At 38.6% G+C, this 26,166-nt stretch overlaps 1 protein-coding gene across 13 annotated transcripts in view; it reads left to right on the plus strand.

The window, feature by feature from the left end:
- Positions 1 to 4,823: 4,823 nt before the first annotated feature.
- The window catches only part of usp9 (ubiquitin specific peptidase 9), a 29,363-nt gene continuing 8,020 nt past the window's right edge, over positions 4,824 to 26,166 (plus strand). Inside the window, exons 1-36 of one of the 13 annotated variants that reach the window (XM_083536390.1) lie at positions 4,824 to 4,953; positions 8,397 to 8,638; positions 10,072 to 10,220; positions 10,305 to 10,384; positions 11,705 to 11,817; positions 12,251 to 12,469; positions 12,611 to 12,726; positions 12,819 to 13,070; positions 13,181 to 13,319; positions 13,490 to 13,642; positions 14,064 to 14,168; positions 14,393 to 14,599; positions 15,199 to 15,335; positions 15,526 to 15,561; positions 16,060 to 16,193; positions 16,289 to 16,379; positions 18,032 to 18,374; positions 19,380 to 19,475; positions 19,551 to 19,762; positions 19,865 to 20,105; positions 20,226 to 20,375; positions 20,560 to 20,680; positions 20,773 to 20,903; positions 21,039 to 21,317; positions 21,937 to 22,062; positions 22,258 to 22,395; positions 22,524 to 22,690; positions 22,815 to 22,923; positions 23,028 to 23,174; positions 23,275 to 23,421; positions 23,564 to 23,771; positions 24,457 to 24,677; positions 25,173 to 25,363; positions 25,476 to 25,649; positions 25,725 to 25,866; positions 25,943 to 26,146. In XM_083536390.1, coding sequence (XP_083392516.1) covers positions 8,537 to 8,638; positions 10,072 to 10,220; positions 10,305 to 10,384; positions 11,705 to 11,817; positions 12,251 to 12,469; positions 12,611 to 12,726; positions 12,819 to 13,070; positions 13,181 to 13,319; positions 13,490 to 13,642; positions 14,064 to 14,168; positions 14,393 to 14,599; positions 15,199 to 15,335; positions 15,526 to 15,561; positions 16,060 to 16,193; positions 16,289 to 16,379; positions 18,032 to 18,374; positions 19,380 to 19,475; positions 19,551 to 19,762; positions 19,865 to 20,105; positions 20,226 to 20,375; positions 20,560 to 20,680; positions 20,773 to 20,903; positions 21,039 to 21,317; positions 21,937 to 22,062; positions 22,258 to 22,395; positions 22,524 to 22,690; positions 22,815 to 22,923; positions 23,028 to 23,174; positions 23,275 to 23,421; positions 23,564 to 23,771; positions 24,457 to 24,677; positions 25,173 to 25,363; positions 25,476 to 25,649; positions 25,725 to 25,866; positions 25,943 to 26,146 — 5,580 coding nt within the window. In that variant the 5' untranslated portion in view covers positions 4,824 to 4,953; positions 8,397 to 8,536. Of the gene's footprint in view, positions 4,954 to 5,024; positions 5,277 to 5,499; positions 5,523 to 8,396; positions 8,639 to 10,071; positions 10,221 to 10,304; positions 10,385 to 11,704; positions 11,818 to 12,250; positions 12,470 to 12,610; positions 12,727 to 12,818; positions 13,071 to 13,180; positions 13,320 to 13,489; positions 13,643 to 14,063; positions 14,169 to 14,392; positions 14,600 to 15,198; positions 15,336 to 15,525; positions 15,562 to 16,059; positions 16,194 to 16,288; positions 16,380 to 18,031; positions 18,375 to 19,379; positions 19,476 to 19,550; positions 19,763 to 19,864; positions 20,106 to 20,225; positions 20,376 to 20,559; positions 20,681 to 20,772; positions 20,904 to 21,038; positions 21,318 to 21,936; positions 22,063 to 22,257; positions 22,396 to 22,523; positions 22,691 to 22,814; positions 22,924 to 23,027; positions 23,175 to 23,274; positions 23,422 to 23,563; positions 23,772 to 24,456; positions 24,678 to 25,172; positions 25,364 to 25,475; positions 25,650 to 25,724; positions 25,867 to 25,942; positions 26,147 to 26,166 lie in introns of those variants that run through there. The other 12 variants (XM_083536386.1, XM_083536393.1, XM_083536392.1 and 9 more) reach the window with 12 other exon arrangements.

Consider the following 26,166-nt stretch of genomic DNA (forward strand, 5'->3'; position numbering starts at 1 on the left):
CAACACAGAATAGAAACAATACAACTGAATCAACACAATATAATTCAATAGAACAGAATCGAATAGCTTTGGCATCATACCCAGTACAACAGATTTCACTCAGCACTTCTTGTTTTGCAAAACAATAACATAAATACAAAATGATACCCACAATAAACACATTGCAAACAATAAAGGTAATATAAGAGGATAAAAACAACTAGCACACACATTCTTACATACTTATTCCCATTACTGAACAGTTATTGCACCGGTTTTGGTTATTATTATGCATATAATTATTGCGGTGGTTATGTGCATTGCACATGTAAAATCTTTTACTAAATATGACAATAATAACAGTAAATGCAGCGGTCAGGGTGTGTAGTAACTTCTTAAAGGAAATGGTTAAAGAACACAGAATCACTGTTTGCCAGTAATCATCTCTACAGAACACCTGTGATCTGAGTTGGAGAGAGAAGTTCACAAACACACACTCACACACTCACACACACACACAAACCTAAAAATATAAAGGAGCTTAAAATATTCCACATGGAGCATTGAACAAAGCTCTCCCTATAAGGCACCTCCAACCTTACAGGACATTACAGGAAAAGACTCAGACAAAATATTGTTTGTTACAGTGTTAATACATTTTGTTAATAAAACCAATGTTGCAAAAAAAAAAAAAAAAAAGTTTATTTGTTCACATAGTTTTAGTTTATGAGCTACTTATAACCAGTAAAACTGCATTTCAGGTTATTTTGATGTGCTCTGATATTTTTTTTCTTTTTCATTATCAGGAATGTTGTACATAAATCCTTCAACCACAATTGTGTCACGTTCATAACCATACATAGCACAAGATCCATTGAAATGCTTTTTGTGACAGCTCTGTGAATTACATAGAATAATTTTTTTTTAAAAAGGTTCAAACCTTTTTTTTTTTAAACAATGTTCCTCCTGAACCCTGGTGCTGCATAGAACAACAGTCACAGAAAACACAGGGCTGAGGACTAGTTTCCTTGCTACATAAAGTGCATCGTGTGCAACCTTGTGCAGACAGTGCAAAGACGACACAGGACAGTACAAGACAAATAGACAAAACACAAAATAGCGCCACCAGTAAACCTGTTGTATATTGCACATTGCGTTGTGTAAAAGAGTAAAGTGAAAATTGTAATTAACACAAATGTAAATAAAATGTTGTGCAAAAGAGCAATACCAGCAATCCAAAAAAAAGATGTGCAAAAATAACATCAAAACAGTTTGTGGTAATGAAGTAGTCAGTAATCAGTACAGAGCAAAAAAAGCATGATGAGGTAATTGGTTTAGGGCAAAAAAAGCATGATGAGGTAATTGGTTTAGGGCAAAAAAAGCATGATGAGGTAGTCAGAATACGGGGGAAAAGCAGGAATATGTAGTCAGTGTAGGGTAAAAAAAAAAAGCAGAGCTGCCTGTGAAACACTACAGTGCTATTACTTAAGTTTTTAGTGCTTTGTTTAAACACTGGACTTATTACATAAATTTGTGTGTAAATTGCTGTGTAAATTCAAACCAAAGTAATAAACTTTGATGTCTGTCTTTGCAATTACAGAAGTCAAACGTTTCCTGTAGTTTTTCACCAGGTTTGCACACACTGCAGGAGGGATTTTGGCCCACTCCTCCACACAGATCTTCTCTAGATCAGTCAGGTTTCTGGCCTGTCGCTGAGAAACACAGAGTTTGAGCTCCCTACAAAGATTCTCTATTGGGTTTAGGTCTGGACACTGGCTAGGCCATGCCAGAACCTTGATATGCTTCTTACAGAGCCACTCCTTGGTTATCCTGGCTGTGTGCTTCGGGTCATTGTCATGTTGGAAGACCCAGCCTCGTCCCATCTTCAATGCTCTACCTGAGGGAAGGAGGTTGTTCCCCAAAATCTCGCAATACATGGCCCCGGTCATCCTCTCCTTAATACAGTGCAGTTGCCCTGTCCCATGTGCAGAAAAACACCCTCAAAGCATGATGCTACCACCCCCATGCTTCACAGTAGGGATGGTGTTCTTGGGATGGTACTCATCATTCTTCTTCCTCCAAACACGTTTAATGGAATTATGACCCAAAAGTTCTATTTTGGTCTCATCTGACCACATGACTTTCTCCCATGACTCCTCTGGATCATCCAAATGGTCATTGGCAAACTTAAGACATGCCTGGACATGTGCTGGTTTAAGCAGGGGAACCTTCCGTGCCATGCATGATTTCAAACCATGACGTCTTAGTGTATTACCAACAGTAACCTTGGAAACGGTGGTCCCAGCTCTTTTCAGGTCATTGACCAGCTCCTCCCGTGTAGTTCTGGGCTGATTTCTCACCTTCCTTAGGATCATGGAGACCCCACGAGGTGAGATCTTTTATGGAGCCCCAGTCCGAGGGAGAGTGACAGTCATGTTTAGCTTCTTCCATTTTCTAATGATTGCTCCAACAGTGGACCTTTTTTCACCAAGCTGCTTGGCAATTTCCCCGTAGCCCTTTCCAGCCTTGTGGAGGTGTACAATTTTGTCTCTAGTATCTTTGGACAGCTCTTTGGTCTTGGCCATGTTAGTAGTTGGATTCTTACTGATTGTATGGGGTGGACAGGTGTCTTTATGCAGCTAACGACCTCAAACAGGTGCATCTAATTTAGGATAATAAATGTAGTAGAGGTGGACATTTTAAAAGCAGACTAACAGGTCTTTGAGGGTCAGAATACTAGCTGTTAGACAGGTGTTCAAATACTTATTTGCAGCTGTATCATACAAATAAATAGTTTAAAAATCATATATTGTGACTTCTGGATTTTTTTTTAGATTATGTCTCTCACAGTGTACATGCACCTACGATGACAATTTCAGACCCCTCCATGATTTCTAAGTGGGAGAACTTGCAAAATAGAAGGGTGTTCAAATACTTATTCTCCTCACGGTATATATAAGTTGATATTGTAAAGGCTGGAGCCAAATTAGTCGGTTTTGGGACCAGAAAAATAAATGGTTTAACATGAAAATGGAAAGAAATATTGTATATGATATACTGTAAACTGGTGGTCATTAACACCAAGCACATCACACAGGGAAACTGTTATGCTTAATATTTGTCTTTTCCTTAAAAAAAAAGTGCCAGTCAAAAGTATTTTATATTCCAATGCACTCTCCCTGAAAGTGTCATAAAAACACATTGTCATAGAACACATTAGGAAATATATGACATATCAGACCTTAAGTGCGCAAACCACGTGAACCGCTGCGTTCCAAACTCTTTTTATACAGAGCCAAATGACAGATCCTTCTCATACAGTAGTTTATGGATTTATATGGACTTTCTGTCTGTAATTTGCTTTTCATATTCAATATTCCTTGAGTACAATTTTTCCATTATATTTATATGTGCAATTGTAAATAAACAAGTGAAATTACATTTTAAAACCTCAGTATTGCATGTAAATTAAAGTTTAAAAGACAATCATTAAGGTTTACATTAGTAAGTCTTTTGTGTGTAAATTACAAAAACTCATTTAAATGTAACAGCGCTGACTTCAACATAAGAATAGCCCAGAGGGACCAGCAAACATAGCCACTGACTACAACTCCCAGACCACAGAGCGCATAAACAATAACTACAGAACTCACTAACCACAGAAACTGTCACTTTCCCATACACTGGCTTAGTGATAACAGCCACACAGTATATAATTACTCTCATACCAGAGACTCTTTACAAAGTATGTGCTCATTGCCCCTTGCCAACAGTATTTATAGATATGAATATATTTCACACATTACATTTGTCTTTTGCCCAAATATTGTTGTTTGTACATCCCCTGACCTCTGTATGTTTATTAACTCTTATTTTTTTGACACTTGCAGGATTTTCATTAATACCAAATTCTTTCTGTAATTTAAAAAATAAAATTACAAAAAACTAAAAAATTATTTATATCCAGCTTAATAAATTTGTTATTATTTGACTCATTTAGGGATCCCCATTAAGCAGATAATAGTGACTGTCCTGTACTAGATTTGGTTCTTCAGCACAAATCACAACAGATGGTTGTAAGATATAAGAGACCAAGTTCTTTTAGCTCTCCAGCAACCAATCACTAATCACCATTTTCTCCAACAAACAAACACTATTTTCTCAAGCAACCAATTACTAATCACTAATACCATTGTCTTCAGCAACCAATCACTGATCACTATTTTCTTCAGCAGCCAATCGCAAATTGTGATTTTTTTTTTTTGCAACTAATCACAATATCACCATTTTCTTCCAGAGCCAATCACAAATCACCATTTTTATTAGCAGCTAATCACAAATCACCATTTTCTTCAGCAGCCAATCACAAATCACCATTTTTTGTGCAACCAATCACTAAATAACCATTGTCTCCAGCAACCAAACACTAATCACCATTGTCTTCGGGAGCCACTAATTAGCATTTTCTTCAACAACCACTAATCAAAACTTGAATATAAAAACAATTACTAATTATTTTCTATTACAACCAATCACTAATCAGCATTGTCTCCATCAACCATTCACTTTTCTTACTTCTTTATTGATTATTTACACTACACTGCGTTCTTGACATACTGTAGATTCTAATATTGTGTAAATATACTTATTTACACAATATTATAATTTACAGTATGTCAAGAACGCAGTGTAGTGTTAGTAATCAACAAAGAAGTAAGAAAGAGGTCATGCTTAGGGTCGATGCAGTGAATAGAATTAATTGGCTAATGACGTCATATAACCTGTTTTATGCCTGCATGGTGTAATTTCCCCTGGAAAGTGTTGAGAGCTTCGTGCAGCGGACTTACAATTGTTCAGGCAAAGTTTAAAGGACAAAGTTCTCAGATTCTGATCAATGCAACGACTTTCATATATGTATTGATGGAATTGAGAAATAAGGATGACATACGATCCTGAGCTTTGCTTTTACTATTGGTTTGTGCTTTTTATTTCTTTTGCCGATAAGAGCGCGCGCGCGCTCGCGCGCGTGTGTGTGTGTGTGTGTGTGTGTGTGTGTGTGTGAGAGAGAGGGGGGGGGGCAGCTGATGTTGGTGACGCAGGAAAAACACCCAGCAGTGTAGACAAAAAAGCGAGGAGCGGATCGCAGACAGTTTATGCAGGCTGAGCGCCGCACACACACATACACACGCACACACTCACAACATACCCACATACAGCTGAATGACACGATCGCGTTTTAGCAGCGTGTAACTGATCACGTCTCGGGTTATTTGGAAGAAGGTCCGATTTGATTTTCGGTAAGTGGGAACAGGAACTCTTCTCGGCTTTCTGTGGAGCTAGTCAGGGTTTAGCTGAGCGGCTAGTTAAATGGGCAAAGCCTGCTAAGTGTGTGTGTGTGTGTTGTAGCTAAGAGGCTGCTGTAGGTCTGTGCCGAATTCCTGTCATTGTGGACTGAAATGCTCGCATTGTCACCACATATATCGTGAACCGATTGCTGGATTCTAACCATCAGCCACACCACACCAGCGGTTCTTCCCTCTGGGGTCGGTCTGCTCTTCGTTAGCTAGTTGCGTTACGGGGCAAGAACTTTATAAATAGTAGCACAAAGAGGGTCGCTGACTAGCTAACATACACACACACATATATATATATATATATATATACAGCCTGCTACATACAAACAAGTGGTTTTACCCGAGGCCTGTTCGTGACAGGACATGGGTTAGGAAACTAGAGACTTATTTCACACGCCTGCACGCTACATTAAGTCGTGTTTGTTGATTAATAACTTCCCAATGCTGGTGAAGCTCAGTGCACAGGCCTGCTGGAGCTCCCAGTGACTGTCCGTGTAAAAAGCCGACAGCGCCAACTTAGCTAGCGTGCTAATCAGGCTGTGGTTCCAGTTTATGGCATTTAGATATAGGCTCACCGTCATGGATGCAGCTTCCTGTTTTGCTTCAAAGAACGTATTTTATGGATTAAGAAACAACAATAACAACGTAATGATCGAGGTCAGAGATTCAACTCCGCGAAAGTAGTTCGCTGGCGCCGGAGGAGCTAAACGCGGAGTGCTCGGCGGTATTAGCAGCGCAGCTAACAGGAATAAGGAAGAAAACTAGGCCGTAGCTTCAGGCCCGAGCGCTTCTTGTTTGTCATAGTTCTCATCTCGGGGGCCTTTTAGCTATTAAACACTGCTCAGTGCAATCTTCACATCGAGCACTGAAATGTGTAGAAAGTCTAATGGAGGTGGGAAAAAAACCCAAAACAAAACGCTCATATTTTCATTCTGGTAGATGAGCCAGTCATGTTAGCTCTTTAGCCTGCACAAGTCAAAACACACAGTCTACCGTGTATGCAAAGTTGTCTAATGTAACACTAGTACACGATATATTAGTTTGATTATACATCATTATATATGTATAGCAACGTTTTAGGCTGTGAACGATCGATCTGCGGAGTGCTTGGGCAATGTTTTGCATCGAGCCGGATTGCTAGCCTGAATTGACAGCAGTCCATCCGGACTCTGGTTTACTGCACCCTGGGCCATTTCTGTCATTTCTCATGGAAACGACATGCACTGGATGCGCACTTGCTGATATCAAAGCACACAAGGTGACGGTGTGTATTGCAAACAGGCAGGAGTGTGTACATTGATGGAGCGGATGTGAAAGGTTTGGGTGCGGGGTTGTTGTCATTCTGCAGTCTATTTGTGGTTTATTACAGCAGGTGAACGGTCACAGGTAGTGCATTCAATTAAAGCCATGTAGAAAGAGTGATCATTCCATCTTTGGGTGCTGTGTGTTTGTTTTGTTTGAGCCTCAATGCTGGATTGTGGACAAAAACCTTTGTGGTATTAGGCCACTTGTGTAGCTGAATTGTCACAGGTGCTGATGGAGCTATTGCTTGTCATTGAAAGCTGTTTTTCTGCATGAGAGACATGATGTGCATCATGGCTTCAACATATGGTAATGTTTAATTTTTATATACCTTACACCAGCTGGGATTGTGCATGCTGACCAGTGATGGGTAAGGAATAAACCTCTGCTGGATCATATTTTTATAGGAAGCTGATCAATCCCAAATGGAAGGCCGTATCCACCCCAAAGTTGTTGTTCCCCCCCCCCCCCCATCCACTAAGATTGTGTTTAAGTATTTAATTCCTTTGTGTCGTTATTAAGCGATGACACCGCGTACAGTTAGCCTTTGATAGGAGTTGCTACTATAGAAACCAGCAACTAATATTAAAATGTTAATTCATATTAATCAATCGTACAACATTTTCCAATTAATCGGATCTGACACTTTGAAAGCACAGTGGTATCATGATCTCTAAAAACAATATATAGAAATTCAAGCATACCCATAACACTTCGGGGGGATGGTGCATTTTTACAGATGAAATGAAAGCATCATATTCATATCCGTATTCAACAGTTATAAATGTTCAAATCATAAATAATATTCATGGGCGGGTATCAGGTCTATTTTTATTTTCCCAATAGTATACTGAAGCACTTGTGTATATACAGCAAATGCATGGATATATTCAATCGCTCGCATGCTCTTAATCCTGTTTGAGATTGACATTTGGGTAACACAGGTCTTTTTTGTTGTCCTTTGGAACAGTGAATGCATTATTAGATTTTTTTTGGTTAAGCCATTTATCAGTTGCGTATTGCATTAATGCGAAAAGTAGACCTGTGTATGAATAGGTCTCTGAACAACTTTCCCTTTTAATAATTGTATACAATATTTGAGAATAAATTGATGTTCACTTGTGCTATTTTTCGAAGCACCTATTAGTGCAGCTGTTCTATTCGTTATTGTCGAATGTAACATTAACGATTGTTTTTGTGTCCATTAGGAAAATAATAAAAATAGAAGAAAATGTAATTAAGGTCATGCAAATTCCACAGTTGACAACTATTCATGTTCTGCTCGACTGAGGAGCTTTCTGCATGGGGAATGTTCTCAGAGGGCAAGAAAGGCAGCTGTTGTGTGGCTTTTTTGTGTCGTTTCACAGTCAGTCGCTGTTCCGGTGCAGTGTATCATTTGAATGTTCTATTTGGTTACAGACACGCTACAAGTCTAAATTTGTCTTGTGTGTTAATATGTTTCATTTATTTCACTTTTTAAAGTTTCAACAGGGTTATTGATTGTTCATGTCTATTACCTTTGCACTGAGGCAAATAGTAGATTGATGGGTTTTTTAAAAGCTTAGATATAAGCAGGTCTGTCAGATTACCATAGTGTTTTTGTCATCACAGTAATAAGACCTACTTATGTTTTTAATAGCCTAATTGAAATTTTGATGAGAGTGAGGTGGTTATACACATTATATTGGTTAAAATAGATATTTCATGATGCCATGTTATACACCATCCACCCTGTGTGATTTGATTTCCTTCTGTGTTCAGGTTATGCAATGGTCTCTGCATCAGCGCTAGCACTTTCAGCTGTGTGCCACTTCTCTATCAGTCCAGAGGAGCTAGTGATTTCCTCCCGTGCACCAGTGACATAAGCAGACAAGATTGCAAAGATCTGCCCCGTGTCGAGTATGACTGCCACGACTCGTGGCTCCCCCATGGGGGGGAATGAAAGTCAGGAGCAAGGCCAAGCTCCGGATGGTCAGTCTCAGCCCCCACTGCCCCAAAACCAGGTCAGTACCACTTTTCCTGCTTCTTCAAAACTTACAGTTGTTGCAGCTTGTTAGTGTAATTATTTTGTATCCTAAGGTATCTTAGGACTTGGGTGACTTAAGGGGAAAGTTTTTTCATCCATTCATTCATTTATTAGATGTTTATAATAGAACCCAGCTCACTTTTTGCTTTACCATATTAAATGTGGTCTGGTCGAAAACTAAGTTGCATTTTCAGATATAAAATTGAAAAAAAATATTTTGACTGTTTCTCATGATTTCATGATTAATCTGTTGTAAACTTGTATATCACTTGATCTTTGTGCACTGCAAGCATAATCTTTAATCATAAAGTACAAAATAATCTGATTTCTACATTTAGGGTTCACATCTTTAGTGGTGTCGTTTAAAATATCAAGCATTATGAAGTTACAATATCCAATAGTCATGTGATCCCAGAAACAAATTAGTGGATCAGCATTGATGAATCTTCTGGTTGTGGATTTATCAGTTATTTGGAAGCACATTTGATTCACACACAGGCTGACTGCTTCTTCAATTCAGTCCATTGGTGAAAATGTATTTCAGAGTTAGGATGGCAGATAATTCTCTTATTCTTCAGACAACGTTTATTTTAAACGAAGCACAGGTAAAATATAAAATTTCTTGATTTTGTTGTCAGTCTGCATAAGATTGTTTGCAAAATTGGCTGAACAGCCTAAACGCTGGGCTGAAATATTTATTCTGGGGTATTGTTAACTCGCCATTATCGCAATTTGGTTATCATCAAAGCACAGCAATGTAAAGAGCTGGACTGTGGTGCAGCTTGTGTTTATACCTAATGCATGCTGAAGCAGAGAAGCCCAAGCACTCCTAAACACTCACAGTGAAAAGCCAGTTGGTGTGAGATGCGTAGAGATCAAATGTGAGGAACAAACTGCATATGTAGGTCAGCCAAAGCAGAAGGAGCCTTTTCCAACACTCCCCCACATTTCCCAAGTTCTGTAGATTCCACTTAACTCTGGTCCACACATTGAGAGATTACTGTGTCACAGTGGAGCCCCCGTCTTCTCCTGCTCGCAGGCGCTCGCTCGGTCACGGCCTTTCTATTTTTGAATGCACTTGGATAAGGAGAACAACATAGTGGCGTGACACGTATTCTACACTGATGCCAATATTTGATGTTTTAAAAATTGCTAAACGTTTTTTCTAGGACCCTGTTATTGAAGTTGTTCATGTTTTGTGAGGGAATAACGGTGATTTGCTTTATTTTATTCTTCACATTTCTTGGACTTGAATTGCACAGGCTGTTTAGCACGCAGTCATAGTTCCTATTAAGTGAATAAAAATGCATTCCATATTTATACCCACTGAATCCTGATGCCGGATCTTTCTGTTGGGATTGACCTGTTTATTTGAATAATCTGTGTGGATGTGATAATGTTTGCCCCCAGACATCCACTCCCACAACGTCCAATGAGAACTCTCCAGTGAGTCCTCCAGATGAGCAGGTCCAGGGCGACTGTACAGGCCAGCTGGAGGAGGAGGAGGAGCCAGCTTTTCCCCACACAGACCTGGCCAAACTGGATGACATGATCAACAGGTATGTACAGTGTGATTCTCCTGCTCAATATGATGTTCATTACTCTGTTCAGAGTTCTATTAGATATGTTTTTTGTGCTTGCAGACCCCGCTGGGTTGTTCCAGTTTTGCCAAAGGGTGAATTAGAAGTTCTTCTTGAAGCTGCTATAGATCTTTGCAAAAAAGGTAAAACGGTCTGTTCTGCACTTCAAATATTTCGACTCGTTCCACGTTGTACACATTGTGCCGCTTAAATTAGTCAGAGATTTAGTAGTGCAGACGAAGGCGATCAGCTTGTCTAGTGTTAAACTTCACAAAAATACATACATGCTGTTGTAATTAAGGGATCAAATATATGATGTGGCATGAAATTTATAGGAAAATAATTTCTGTTGGGGTTACCACAATGTGTTATGTTCCTATAACAGCACAATCCAAAGTGTGGTGGTGTGCTTTTAATAGATAGAGGTAAAGTATTACTTTTTTAAATTAACCACACTGAGACAAGTTAGTTCCTATTATAATTTGTGTTTATATATAGTATAGTTTCCTCGACAGCATCTCTTTGGCTCTCTCGAGTTATGAACAAACCCCTGTGCATTATATGTGCCTAGAAAGCAGAAGGCACAAGATCCTCTGCTCTGATGACTCTTCTGTGGTGGACAATTTATTGACCATTACAGAGTGCTGATAGCCAAAACTCCCACCATAAACATTAAACAAATCATCCCATGCACAGCTTTAGTGTATTAAAGATTATACCGTTTTGTTCAATAAATAATAGCTAATTTCTCAGTTTAATGTTATGGTTATGATGCACATCTATCAAAACTTTGTGATTGAGTTATTACTGTAAGGTTTATAATGTGCACTGTAACACCCATCAATAGACACCTGTGCACAGTTGTAAGAGCTGTGCTGTTATTAATAATAAACTTTCTGGATGATCACATTTAAGAATTAAAAATGATTCCAAAACAGGCATCGCTCTTGATATCTGTCACTTTATTTAAAAAAATCATGTAGTGTAAAAATGCCGTATTACAATAAGGGGAAATAGACCGAGATAACGGGTGTTATTTTTTTCATTTTTTGTTTTATGTAAAAACAGTATTGCGCTGGTTTTTAATCTTCTGTGAGCTTTTTATTGTTTCCGCTGTTCCGGATTTCTAACACGTTAAGTCGTTGCACAAACGCTATTTCTTGTCAGAGGACCGAAATCTTTTGTCGAAATAAACAGTATATAATGACATCTTTCTCTTTAAAAAGATTGTTTAGTTTTCCCATTGGAACGATTACATCGCTCGTATATAAGTGTTTTTTTGTGGTTTAGTGTATCTTATTAATCTCCCTTTTTATCTTCATCAATGGCTTATTGTTTGTTTATGCACTGTGTTTGTCAGGCTTAATGATTGTTTCGCCTTCAGGCACATGGTCTTTCAGCATCTGGAAATGTTAATCCTTTACTTGTTTTGTTTTTTCTTCTTCTTTGATTTCTGTCCTAAGGACTCGATGTCAAGTGCGAAGCCTGCCAGAGATTTTTCCGTGATGGTTTGACAATATCGTTTACCAAAATACTGACTGATGAGGCTGTCAGTGGATGGAAATTTGAAATCCATGTGAGTTCAGCAAATTCAATTTATATACCATCATTACTTCTCCAATACCATGCAGGCTGCTTCTAACCGATAGATTGTGTTCCTCTGAAATCAAAACAAAAGGTAATTCTTCCAAACAGCATGATTTTTCCCTTGAATGGGGTTTTTCATTAGCCAACAGAACTAATCAATGATATTTTCAGCACTATAGTCTTTTCCCACCCACTGTTTCATTAAAGCTCCACAGCAGTGATCAAAGGCCTCCTTTCACTAAAGTCGGGGAAGATGCCAGTAGTAGGAGACCGCTCTGACTCATACCCCTCTTAAGAGGCAGTGGCTTCTTTTAGGTTCACACAATTGTCCAAAATAAGAGATTTCTTGCAATACTGATTAGTTTACAGTATAATTCGAACCTTGTTTTTGACTTGTCTTTATCTGTTTTTCTTATCTGTAGAGGTGCATAATCAACAACACCCATCGTCTTATGGAACTGTGTGTGACCAAGCTCTCTCAGGACTGGTTTCCTCTTCTAGAGCTCTTGGCCATGGCCACCAACCCCCACTGCAAATTTCACATATACAATGGTACCCGGCCCTCAGAGACTGTGCCTGCTGGGGTGCAGCTGGCTGAAGATGAGCTTTTCGCTCGCCCGCCTGACCCTCGCTCTCCCAAGGTATATGTGTATATATATATGTATGTATGTATGTATGTATGTATATGTTTATTTATTTATTGAATTTTTCCACCCACCCTCACTTGTTTTATTTCGAACAACTCAAATTAAATTCCATGTGCTTCCTGTGTTTTTCTGTAGGGCTGGTTGGTGGATTTAGTAAACAAATTTGGCACATTAAACGGGTTTCAAATTCTGCACGATCGATTCATGAGTGGCCAAGCTCTGAACGTGCAGATCATCGCCGCACTCATAAAGTATGGGAACTCCAAACTCCTTGACCTCTTCATATATATCTGATGTGTTTCACTTATCATGGTTTAATACTGATTTGTGGTTTTGGTTGCAGGCCTTTCGGGCAGTGCTACGAGTTTCTCACTTTGCACACGGTGAAGAAGTACTTCCTTCCCGTTATAGAAATGGTTCCCCAGTTTCTAGAAAACCTCACTGATGAGGAGCTAAAAAAGGAAGCCAAGAATGAAGCCAAAAATGATGCTCTGTCTATGATAATCAAGTCATTGAAGAACCTGGCTTCCCGAGTACCAGGGCAAGAAGAAACAGTGAAGAACATGGAAATATTTAGATTAAAAATGATTCTTAGGTGAGGACTCCAGGAATTTAGTGCAAAACAGTTTCTAATTTTCTGTATTTTGTATGAGTTGTAGTTTTGTAGTTTTCAGAAATAATTCTGACCGGCAACTTTTGTCACAGGTTATTGCAAATTTCTTCTTTTAATGGCAAAATGAATGCACTAAATGAAGTAAATAAGGTGATCTCAAGCGTCTCGTACTACACACACCGGCATGGCAACCCCGAAGAGGCAGAGTGGCTAACGGCAGAGCGCATGGCGGTATGTTTGGCGCTTGTCTTCTCACTAGAAGTAAAGGCTTACAAAGTCGTAAATAACTACATTTTGTGTTTGTTGTTTAGTCTTGATTGGGTGTGGTTTGCTCTCTAATGCTTGGCAAATGTGCTTTATCTTTGAGAATTATTAGGCAAATATTATTTTCTGTCCTTCAGGAATGGATTCAACAAAACAACATTTTGTCCATTGTGCTACGAGATAGCCTCCATCAGCCCCAGTATGTGGAGAAACTAGAGAAGATCCTGCGCTTTGTCATTAAAGAGAAAGCACTTACGCTTCAGGACCTGGACAACATTTGGGCTGCCCAGGTATTAAAAATAAATAAATACAAATCAAAAGTTATTTCTTTAGCTCATATGGATTAACAGTTAATTTGTCTTTTATTTCACTAATTTGTTTTTCCTTTAAGGAATGTAAAAAGTATAAATAAATGTAAATATCGCATTAAAAAAAAAAAAAATTATATATATATATATATATATATATATATATATATATATATATATATATATATATATATATATATATATATATATATATATATATATATAATTATTTTTTTTGTTTGTTTTTCTTCAACTGCTGTATTTCTTTATCTTTTTACTGTTTGGTTGAGTTTTTTATTTCTCTAACACTTGAAAATAGCTTCAGATGCTGACCGAGCATTAAAGTCTATACTACCATTACTTTCTGTAAGGAAATATAAAATGTTTGCATTCTTGTCTATAGGCTGGGAAACACGAGGCTATTGTCAAAAATGTTCACGATCTCCTAGCGAAATTAGCATGGGATTTCTCACCTGAACAACTAGACCACCTTTTTGACTGTTTTAAGGTTGGTTTTTGGGTCTGATGCCCTAAAAAAAAGCTGATAAATGTTTGTCATTTAATGCCATTCATGCCAAATAATCGCATTTAAAATTAAAGAAAAAACATTTATAAATAGTTTTTTAACCTGAATTTTTTTTCAGTGTAATGTAACAAAGAAGTGTATATTGCATATAATTAAGAACACACATTGTCTTGTGTCTAATTCCAATACCTCTGAATGGATTACAGGAAAGCTGGACAAATGCGAGTAAAAAGCAACGGGAGAAGTTACTGGAATTAATTCGTAGGCTTGCGGAAGATGATAAAGATGGTGTGATGGCACACAAAGTGCTCAATCTGCTGTGGAACTTGGCCCATAGTGATGATGTTCCTGTGGATATTATGGACCAGGCCCTCAGTGCTCATATAAAGATTTTGGACTACAGCTGTTCCCAGGTATGAGGTTTAGATCGGATACTGTACAAATGAATAGGATTGAACTCGTGCTGAACTAAACTGTAGAGTCAATATTATCGATTTAACAATAAATAACAATAATCTGTGTATGGTATCTGTATACAAGTTGGATGTAAGCATTCCTCATTTAAACTGCTGTTTTACAAATTCAAAAGGCTGCTAATCACCTGCTTAGGTTGTGTCTTAAGATTTTAGGGGTTTGAATTGGTAAAGTGTTTACTCACATTCTAACAGGAAATTGTGTTATTTAATAAATAATCCTTGATTTTTTTTTTTTCCATTCTTTAATGCTTCATTTGATAAGTCTTGATTTGTGTATGTGTGTGTGTGTGTGTGTGTGTGTGTGTGTGTGTGTGTTATTTACTATGACCAATGGCCTGTAGATATGGTACAGACCAATCCCTGATGGCCATGACACATTAGTAGGGTCTTGCAGAACTTTATAGTTGACATTATATCTGCATTGGTTGTACTAACTTACCATTTATGGCCTGTTTAATAAATCAATAAAGCATTGTTGATATAAGCCAAAAAAGTTTGATATTTCATTTATCTTCTTATTTATTTTTCATTTTTAGGACAGGGATACCCAGAAGATCCAGTGGATAGACCGCTTCATTGAAGAGTTGCGATCAAATGATAAATGGGTGATTCCTGCACTGAAGCAGATTCGAGAGATCTGCAGTTTGTTTGGAGAGGCTCCACAAAATCTCAGGTAAAAAATTACAGACCTGTTATTAGCAATGAGAATCTGTCCCTTTTATGGTTTTAGAGAAAATGCAGGGCAGTTGAATTTTTTTCCTCAGTAAGAGATAACACTAGATATAATAACACATTACACATGCATCCAAGGTAATATAATGAAATTGTAGCAAACACATCGTGCACATGCTGTTGTTTTACAGAAGGAAAATACCTATTAACTTAACAAGCTTAGCAAGGTGAGTATAAAATTAACTTAGGAAATAATAATTGGTAATACTTTAAACTTTGTTGGATTATTTGCTCCGATTCAGCAGAAATTTGTGGGCCCGTTTCTCAGAGTCGAATTGAATAAGCCTGTTTCATAGACAGTAAAGACTTTTTTTCTACTGAAAAAGCATTGTCTTTGATCTTAACGCTTGTTCAATCTGTCTCTGATAACTAACCCGAAAAACAACAGCTTTTCAAAATCATCTTAATTATACCTCTGTTCTCTTCTTTCTCAGCCTAATCTAATTATCAAATTGCTGGCCACAACAGGGTAGCATTTGGATTCAGAGATGTATTGTGTTTACTCACATTTCAAGTGCTGTTTTCTCTCTAAATCTCAGCTGATAAGATTCCTGATTTTTAAACTTGCCTCTTAAAAATCTGTAAAACACAACTAAAGAACAGCGGCTCTGACTTTAATGCACCAATCATGTACTTTTTTATTTTTTTTCTCTTCTCAATTATAGTCAAACACAGAGGAGCCCACATGTTTTTTATCGCCATGACCTTATTAACCAACTCCAGCACAATCATGCACTGGTCACTCTGGTAGCTGAGAATCTGTCTGCATACATGGAGAATATGAGACAGTTCTCCAAAGGTTGGTTATTTAAAAAGATAAAAGGTTAGTGTGTAAAGTTCTATAGTGCTCATGTGTATTGGATAAATGTGATTTTGGGGTTTTGTGATTTTTAGCAGAGCACACAGACTTTGACCCTCAGACGGTCAGGCCTGGAAGTCGATACAGTCATGTGCAGGAGGTGCAGGAGCGACTGAACTTTTTGAGGTAGGAGAGTGAAGAAAATGTTTTGATTGGTAAAAGTCTGCAGTTTAATTTGTATTGTGTATAACAAAAATGAAATACACCTTATATGCTAACAGCTTTGAAGATGCTCTTGGGTGTGTGTGGGTGGAAAAAAACACATACATATGGAATGTTTTACCTTAAAGCACAGTCGTGTCATTTAATTTGTTACAATCCGTAGACATAAAGTGTAACAGAAGATTAGATTTAGGATCAAGCTCAAGAAAAGGATCTATTTGTAGATGCAGAATAAAGGTTGCCAGTGAATAGAGAAATGAAGATGTATCTGGTAAAGAAATGGATTGGCCAATGCTATATACATTCATACAAATGTTTTGATAGTGTTGTATAGGACATATTAGTTTTATTGTTCGATGTGGTCGAGGACTATGACAATTACTATACAGTTGCTTGGGGCGTAGTCGTCTAAGCACAATATGACACCATCGCGATAAATGGCATACGATACTAAAACAAAACGAATACACAAAAGGCAGTGGTGAAAGATGTCGTATAAATAAAACAATATACCGACTTCGAAATCTCATTTCAGTTAGAAAACACTACAGCAACCAGCATCTGGTTTTAAACTTAAACAGAAATTATTTTGCATCTATAGTTTGCTTCCATATGCACTGTATAGCCAAAACTTTTACCTTTGATCTCCTTTCACTGGAATTAAACGTCCCAAATCAGTTCCAGCATGATTGTACATCTGTGGACATAGTGAAGTTCATTAAGGTATGATTTGCTGAGACCTGCAAAGAGCAATGACCTCAACCCCAGTGAACACCTTTTAGGATGAACTGAAACCGTGATTGCACTCCAGACTCCATCCTTGAATAAGATGTCCAGAGAGCACATGTGCTCTCCATAAAACATATTGCCATATAGTGTCGTGTTTACTTGGGTTTCCTGATTAAGTAAGATCAAAAACCTGGAAAGAGGTTCCCTGGTTATTAATGTTATAAATGGCACGTTCAACAGCAAAAAAATCTTTCCAGAAATTGTGCAACAATTCTGTAGTGTATTCAGTTCACACCGTGTCTCCTGACACTCAATTATTCAATGAGAGCGGATCTCCATTAACTTTCTCACTCTGAGCATTATAAACATGGCTGACAGATTGTTGTAAACATTGCCTCGTCATCACTTTATACAGTAAAGAAGTTTATTATTTTGAGGATAGGCTTGGCAAGTGCAAAGTGCTTTCTGATTGTTGTGTTTAAAAGCAGAATTGCTTTTAGTTACCTCTTTAATGGTGTTTTAATAAATACAGAATGCTTATTGGCAAAAAAAGACACATTTCTATGTTTTACCAACAATTCAGAACCCTATCTTTTATTTGTATGGTTTACTCTTGTGAATAATTTTATTCACAAGAGGGGTTTATTGGGCTGATGTGCAAAATAATTTTGACCAAATGGATTTTTTTTTTTTTTTTTTTTTAAATAATGGTTTGTGCAAACAAAAGGTGTGACCTAATAGCTGCACAGACTCCAGCACTGCCATGCTGTCATTTTCTATTCCAGGGGTGTTGTCCATGACTGAACCTGCATTCTGACCCCAACTTCTTAACAATGTCTGATATGTGAAAAAAAGGATTTTATTGTACCATGCATATTTTACTCCAGGTTTTTGCTGAAGGATGGGCAGCTGTGGCTCTGTGCCCCTCAGGCCAAACAGATCTGGAAATGCCTGGCAGAGAATGCGGTGTTCCTGTGTGATCGTGAAGCCTGCTTTAAATGGTACTCCAAACTGATGGGGGACGAGCCGGACCTTGACCCTGACATCAACAAGGACTTTTTTGAGAACAACGTGCTCCAGCTGGATCCCTCTCTTCTGACCGAAAACGGCATGAAATGCTTCGAGCGCTTCTTCAAAGCAGTGAACTGCAGAGAGGGCAAGCTGGTGGCCAAGCGCCGAGTCTATATGATGGATGACCTGGAATTGATCGGACTGGATTACCTATGGAGGGTATGTGTTTCACCCAAAATGGTTCTTTGTAGTTTTACGTATCGCCAATAAGTGGTACAGGAAGCGTTTTATATTCATTCACGATTGCATTAATGTGGTGTTTTATAGCTTGCTGTAGGAGTGGCTTGCTTTACAAATTCGGTCTACAATATTTATTTGTTCACAGAATCTTTTATGTATAATGTGAGTATTTGTTATGAAGTGTTTAAGGACTTCAAAATAATGCATCTCATTCCTTCTTATCGAGTTGAAATCCAAATTCCCGAATGGCAAGTCACATAAGCTTGAGCATCATCCACTGAAAATAATCACATGCGTTACCCTGGCAACTGAATTTCTATATCCTAAATGTAAAACATGGTTTTTGGGGTGGCTGTGACCCAGTTATTTTGGCATAATAGAGGAGTTAATGTGAGGCTTCTATATGAAGCTCCTTTGTTTCTGGATTTAAGCAAAACATAGCATAGTGTGTGTGTCAAATCACATTTCTCATATCGCAGTATAAAAATAAGACTGTTTGCTGGGCTATTTCATTTAGGCCAGTCTTTGTTTTTTTGGGGTTTTTTTCTTTATTGAAGGCTTGAATTTACTTTTCTAATCTCTGGATATCTATTAGGTCATTTAGGTCTGTAGAGAGAAATGTGCTCTTGGTTTAAAAATTTTTACAAACTTATCAGTATAGATTCTTACTACACTGCTGTCTAAATATTTATTAGCATATAATTGAATCTTTTCAAAATGAAGGACCAAGCTGATGCTGGCCTTGAAATGTGAATTCTAATCAGTGATCCACTGTTTTTTCATTTAATGAGCATGTAATACCAATAGACACTATTTAAATGTGAGAATTTCTTAAAGCCTTTTTTTATAATTGATTGAAAGTCATGTTGTATTGCTTATGTCTCTATTGTGTACTGGTTTAGAGCTTTGATATCCATGCATTTAAATTTCCTAGGACAGAATAGGAATGTTCTCAATCTGTCTCATCCAATCCCACCCCCTTAGGTCGTGATTCAAGGAAGTGATGACATTGCTAACCGAGCAATTGATTTGCTTAAAGAGATTTATACAAACCTTGGACCAAAATTGCAGGCCACTCAGGTAAGACATTTCCCAGTGACACGCTGTATAGGAATGTCTGCTGTTTTGGACATATTTTTTTTAATTGGTTTGCAGGTGGAGATCCATGAAGACTTTATTCAGTCTTGCTTTGACCGGCTCAAAGCCTCCTATGATACGCTTTGTGTTCTGGATGGGGATAAGGACAGCATTAACTGTGCCAGACAGGAGGCCATCCGCATGGTGCGCGTTCTCACTGTGCTCAGGGAGTACATTACAGAATGTGACAGTGACTACCATGAGGAAAGGACCATCTTGCCAATGTCCAGGTCTCTTACATAAGCCTTTAGCAAAAAGACTTGCGTATCTGTGTTTAAACCCAGTATCATGAACTCTTACCTTTTCTTTCTTGCTTGTTTTCTTTACTGCAGAGCATTTCGTGGGAAGCACATCACCCTCATTGTGCGCTTTCCAAACCAAGGTCGACAGGTGGATGATCTGGACATCTGGTCCCACACCAACGACACCATCGGTTCCGTGAGACGCTGCATTCTCAATCGAATAAAGGCGAACAGCGCACACACCAAGATCGAGCTCTTTATTGGTGGGGACATCATCGATCCTGCTGATGACAGGAAATTGATTGGGCAGCTCAATCTCAAAGACAAAACTGTAAGGATGTTACACCTGTCTTTTTCCCCCTTCCTCTGAATGCAGTATGTACCGTTTGTTCTATTACATTAAAGCAAACCGGCTCGGAGCTAAAGATGATTGTTCTGGTGTGCTCCTCAGCTTATCACAGCCAAGCTCACGCAAGTCAGTGCCAATATGCCTTCAAGCCCAGACAGTTCCTCTGACTCTTCCACCGGCTCTCCTGGGAACCATGGCAACCACTATAGTGATGGACCAAACCCTGAAGTTGAGAGTTGTCTTCCTGGAGTGGTAAGGACTGTATTTTCTCCTTTCTCTTATTAGTCTTAACACGTACGTTTTCCTGTCTTATTATAGATCTATAATGGTTTACAGAAATATTCTTACCCACAGTTTACAAAACTGTGCAGATTTGTAGCAGATTTTGATTGGTGTTGTATTAATGTTATTAAATACCATATGCACTGTTTTGTAGATAATGTCCCTGCACTTGCGCTACATCTCTTTCTTGTGGCAAGTTGCTGACCTGGGCTGCAATCTAAACATGCCTCTTCTGCGAGATGGAGCTCGGGTTCTTATGAAGCTCATGCCACCAGGTGCTTAAACTGGTCTCTTTTGACTGTGCTTTTGATTGCTATAGACAGTTGTTGGATTGCTCAATTCATGCCTTATTTACGTTCTTTACCAGACAACACTACAGTGGAAAACCTGCGAGCCATTTGCTTGGATCATGCCAAACTTGGAGAAAGCAGCCTTAGTCCCACTCTTGATTCTCGATTCTTTGGTCCATCACCTTCACAAGTCCTTTACTTGATAGAGGTTTGTCTATTTCTCTTATTCTAATCATCCTGTCACTATGTGTTGGGGGTGGGGGGGGACTAATTGGTGGTAAATCACCCCTAGGATAGTTTTACACTATGTTTGAATTCATGATATAATTCTCTCTGCCCCTAGGTGGTTTATGCCTTACTTATGCCAGCTAGTGGCACACTTGGAGAGGATGCTAGTGACTTCCAGTACAACTTCTTGAGGAGCGGCGGCCTACCTTTAGTGTTAAGCATGCTGACCCGAAATAATTTCCTTCCAAATGCTGACATGGAGACGCGCCGAGGAGCCTATCTCAATGCACTAAAAATAGCCAAGCTCCTGCTTACAGCGGTGGGCTTTGGTCACGTGAAAGCTGTCGCTGAAGCCTGCCAGCCTGTGGCAGAGGGGAACATCCCTGTGTCACCTGTAAGTTTTTCCCTTGCAGATTTATATAGTTTTCTTTAGAATTAATCGATGTATTGATTTTCAAATAAGCTATTGCTACAATTGTTTCTATTTCTCTTTCAACAATCACTTTTGAATCGAAGGTTAAAAGAAGAGAATATGTAGAACCATTACTTATCACTACAGAGTCTGCAAATGTGACCTTTCGGTACAATTTGCCTATGGGTCCCCTACCTAACGCTTTCCATCACATTTAGACCATAGTGGCTCGCTCTGTCTCAGGCGCAGCAAATGTCAAGAGTATATGGTGTCTTGAGAGTTTGAGTACTTCAATTACAGGCCCATGCCTGCCCTTCATAACGATTTGCTCTGTACTTCAAAAAAAAAAAAAAGTGCAAGTCATCCTTCAGTCTGAGTGGATTGGGTCTGAAATTGGATGCTCTTCTTGTAAGAAATAATCTTGGGAATTACAGTTCCCAGAATATAATAATTTCTATTATTTTTTAGTAATATTTGTGATTAAATCTAATCTCAAATAGTTTTAGTGATTAGATTTTTAGTCTGAATCTGAGCCTGCATTTGTGTATGAATTTATTAACCATTGACTATCTATTAAACCCAAGAATGTGTCTCTCTGCAGATCAACCAGGCCACTCATGACCAGGCGCTTGTGCTCCAGAGTGCCCTGCAAAACATCCCAAACCCCTCGGCTGAGTGCATGCTGCGCAACGTGGCCATCCGTCTAGCTCAGCAGATCTCCGATGAGGTATACTTGAAATGCTTCAAAGCACCTCTAAGTACTAAACACTTCTTCTTTTTTTTCTTCTATTTATTTATTTATTTATTTTTTATTTATTTATTACAAAGACTGAAAGTTGTTTTTAGGCTCACCTGATGCATAAATTATATATTTTTTTGTGTATAGAAATATTTTCTCTTGTATATTTTCTTTCTCATGCAGAATTTTTTCCAGGCCTCTAAGTATATCCCAGACATCAGTGTGATCAGAGCAGTTCAAAAGATTGTCTGGGCCTCTGGTTGTGGTTCAATTCAACTTGTTTTCAGTTCCATTGAGGAAGTCAGCAATATCTATGAGAAGGTGCCTCATATTAATGTTTGGTATATTATGTTGTTTTGGGGATTTTCATATTTAATTCATATATTTTTAATGACCTATATGACTGTTGTACTACAATGTATGTATGTTTGTTTTTTGTTTTTTTTAAGACTAATGCAGGGAATGAGCCAGATGCAGAGGATGAGCAGGTGTGCTGTGAGGCCTTGGAGGTCATGACCTTGTGTTTTGCCCTTATTCCGACTGCACTAGATGCACTTAGCAAAGAGAAGGCCTGGCAGACCTTCATCATTGATTTACTGTTGCACTGTCAGAGCAAGTTAGTAGCAACTATTCACTTAGCAAACTTACCGATCTTTTTATGTAGATTATTATTATCATATGCTACATTATGCTAAATTATGGGGCCGTTTTTTTTTTTTCTTTTTCCATTTTGTTTCCAGGTTGGTTCGCCAAATGGCCCAAGAACAGTTCTTCCTAATGGCCACTAGGTGTTGCATGGGTCACAGGCCTCTTCTGTTCTTTATTACTCTTCTCTTCACTGTTTTAGGTGTAAGTGTTGTGTGCTTTTAACTACTAGGAAGAATAAATAACTTGAGGAAAGTTACCCGACTGATACGCATAATTTATCTGATTCATGTTTTTGTATGTTCTAGAGCACTGCAAAAGAACGAGCCAAGCACGCTGGCGATTACTTTACCCTCTTAAGGCACTTGCTCAACTACGCATATAATAGCAACATCAATCTCCCTAATGCAGAGGTTCTTCTCAATAATGAGATTGATTGGTTAAAAAGGATCAAGGTATGCCTAACTCCAGGAGTTTTTCATTTAGTTGGCATTATGTTTTCCCCAGAAATTCTAGTATAACTTGCAAACATATTTCTTTTTTTTGTTTTTTTAGGATGAAGTTAGGAGAACTGGAGAGACTGGTGTGGAAGAGACCATATTGGAAGGACATATTGGTGTCACAAAGGAGCTACTGGCATTCCAGACAGCAGAAAAGAAGTACTATATAGGTTGTGAAAAGGGAGGAGCTAACCTCATCAAGGTAATTTATTTAGTCCTAGTTTATATGATCTACTTTGCAATGTGATTGAGTTGTGAGGTAGGAGTTTGTGCATGACTGTAGCTGCACAGGAAAGTGGCGTCAGTGTGTGATATCAGTTCTGGATTTTCTTTTCCTCCCTTAGGAGCTTATTGATGACTTCATCTTCCCAGCGTCTAATGTGTACTTGCAGTACATGAAGACTGGAGAGTTCCCCCCTGAGCAGGCTATACCTGTTTGTAGCACTCCTGCCACCATAACAGCTGGCTTTGAACTCTTGGTCGCACTTGCTGTTGGATGTGTCCGCAATCTCAGACAGATTGTTGACATCCTAACTGACATGTACTACTCGGGTATGGATTATTTCCTATGTTGGTTAAAGCTGTTTTAACTATAATGGCTAAACTGTGGAAATGCACTTGTTTAAAACTAAACTAGTTTAGCATGTTTGCTGGTTTGATATAAGAAACTGTGAGTCACTGTATTATTTCAGGGTTACCATCTGGTAAAATCTAAATTTAAAGTCTTAAATTCGCTGTTTTAGGTATAATTTTAAACGGGTCTTAATTTTCCGATGTCCATGTAATGCTCATTTAAATGCTCCCGCAACACTTTAGAATGATTTTGTTGTTGGTGTTTGTGGTGGTGTTCTTTCTTTCTCTTATCCAAATATAATTATTATATAATGGCTACAAATGAGACCAACATGCAACAGCCAAACAGCATTCTGTTATTGGCCTGAATCTCTTTGATTGTTCCACAGATGTAGAACAGATTTCATTTCTCAGCTATGGGAAAGTGTAAGTTTAGCAATACTTGGCTTAAAAAAAAACACACAAATCCGCTGTTAGTAACTGGCCTTAACCAAGCCCTAAATTCAGTTTTTTTTTACATGCCGTGATCTAGGTCTTACATTTAATTTTTAATGGTCTTTAAAAGGGTCTTAAAAAGTCGTACATTTTGACTTGGTGAAACCTGTGGAAGCCCTGGAATTTACCATTGTGTTTATATGGTGTATTTTTTAATGTCCCCTTGAAGGTGGGGAGGCACTTGCAGAATGGGAGTACTTGCCACCAGTGGGCCCAAGACCCACTAAAGGCTTTGTGGGGCTGAAGAATGCAGGTGCCACTTGTTATATGAACTCAGTCATCCAACAGCTTTACATGATCCCACCCATCAGAAATGGCATCTTGGCTATTGAGGGCACGGGCAGTGATGTGGACGATGACATGTCTGGGGATGAGAAGCAAGATAATGAGGTACCATTTGACATTTTCTAGGTTTAGTGCACATGCCGTGGTGTAAATGTACATACCTAAACCCCACATTCGAAATAAAAGTAGTTCCATTAGTCATTTTCCTTCTAAAACATGAATTTCAAAGCAAGATTTTAAGGAAGTTGTTTACACTGTTGCTGTTTTTACTCTATTATTTATTTATTTATTTTTAAGAAATGAATATAACTACAGTGAAATTGTTGCTCATTGATGAGGATCATCTTTCCTCAGAGCTCTGTAACTGATTAATTGGCAATCTCTGGGTGTCTGTGCCATGTTGGCATTGCCAAAGGCTGAGGGCAAATTGAAGAAACCCCATTTATAAAGCCCACTTAAGTGGCCAGGTCATAGTTAGGCTCATGTAAAGGGGGTTGGTATGAGTTTGTCACTGTCCAAAAGCTTGCTTCCTTCTATTAAATATTGGCTACGTATTTCTGAGCGTTTATGGGATGTCACTAACAGTTTATGATTTTGCAGAGCAATGTCGATCCACGTGATGAGGTCTTCAGTTATCACCACCAGTTTGATGACAAGCCATCACTTAGTAAAGCAGAGGACAGAAAGGAGTATAACATTGGGGTTCTGCGCCACCTGCAGGTGATCTTTGGACATCTTGCTTCTTCCAGACTGCAGTACTATGTTCCCAGGGGCTTTTGGAAACAGTTTAGGTAAATGTTCTTGCTGTTTGCTGTCTGCATGCAGCTCTGCACGGTATTCCAAACAGCTAGTCACGTCTGATGACTGCATGGTACTTAATCTAATAATTCTGCAACCCTGCAGGTTGTGGGGTGAGCCAGTAAATCTGAGAGAACAACACGATGCCCTGGAGTTTTTCAATTCGCTTGTAGATAGTTTAGACGAGGCTTTAAAAGCACTGGGCCATCCTGCCATGCTGAGTAAAGTGCTGGGAGGATCCTTTGCTGATCAGAAGATCTGTCAGGGTTGCCCTCATAGGTATGTGTAGCTTAAACAAAATATGTGGTTGGTTAAACTCGAATGTTCTTATTCATCACATGTCTCTTCTTTTAGGTATGAATGTGAGGAATCCTTTACAACACTGAATGTAGATATTAGAAACCACCAGAATCTGCTTGATTCCATGGAGCAGTATGTGAAGGGTGATTTACTTGAGGGTGCTAATGCCTACCACTGTGAAAAATGCAACAAGAAAGTAAGCATTGTTTTTATTTTAAGTTTAATTTCAGAGCTCTCCGAGCATCAGTTAAGTGTGTCTTTGCAATTTACAGGTGGACACAGTGAAACGTTTGCTCATTAAGAAACTGCCTCCGGTACTGGCCATCCAATTGAAGAGATTTGATTATGACTGGGAACGAGAGTGTGCTATTAAATTTAATGATTACTTTGAGTTTCCCCGGGAGCTGGACATGGAACCCTATACAGTAGCTGGTGTAGCCAAGCTGGAAGGCTCTGATGTCCACCCTGAGAATCAGGTACCATGTGAATGAAAGCT

This window comes from Silurus aristotelis, assembly GCF_946808225.1.
Source record: "Silurus aristotelis genome assembly, chromosome: 3".
Taxonomy (NCBI): Eukaryota; Metazoa; Chordata; class Actinopteri; order Siluriformes; family Siluridae; genus Silurus; species Silurus aristotelis.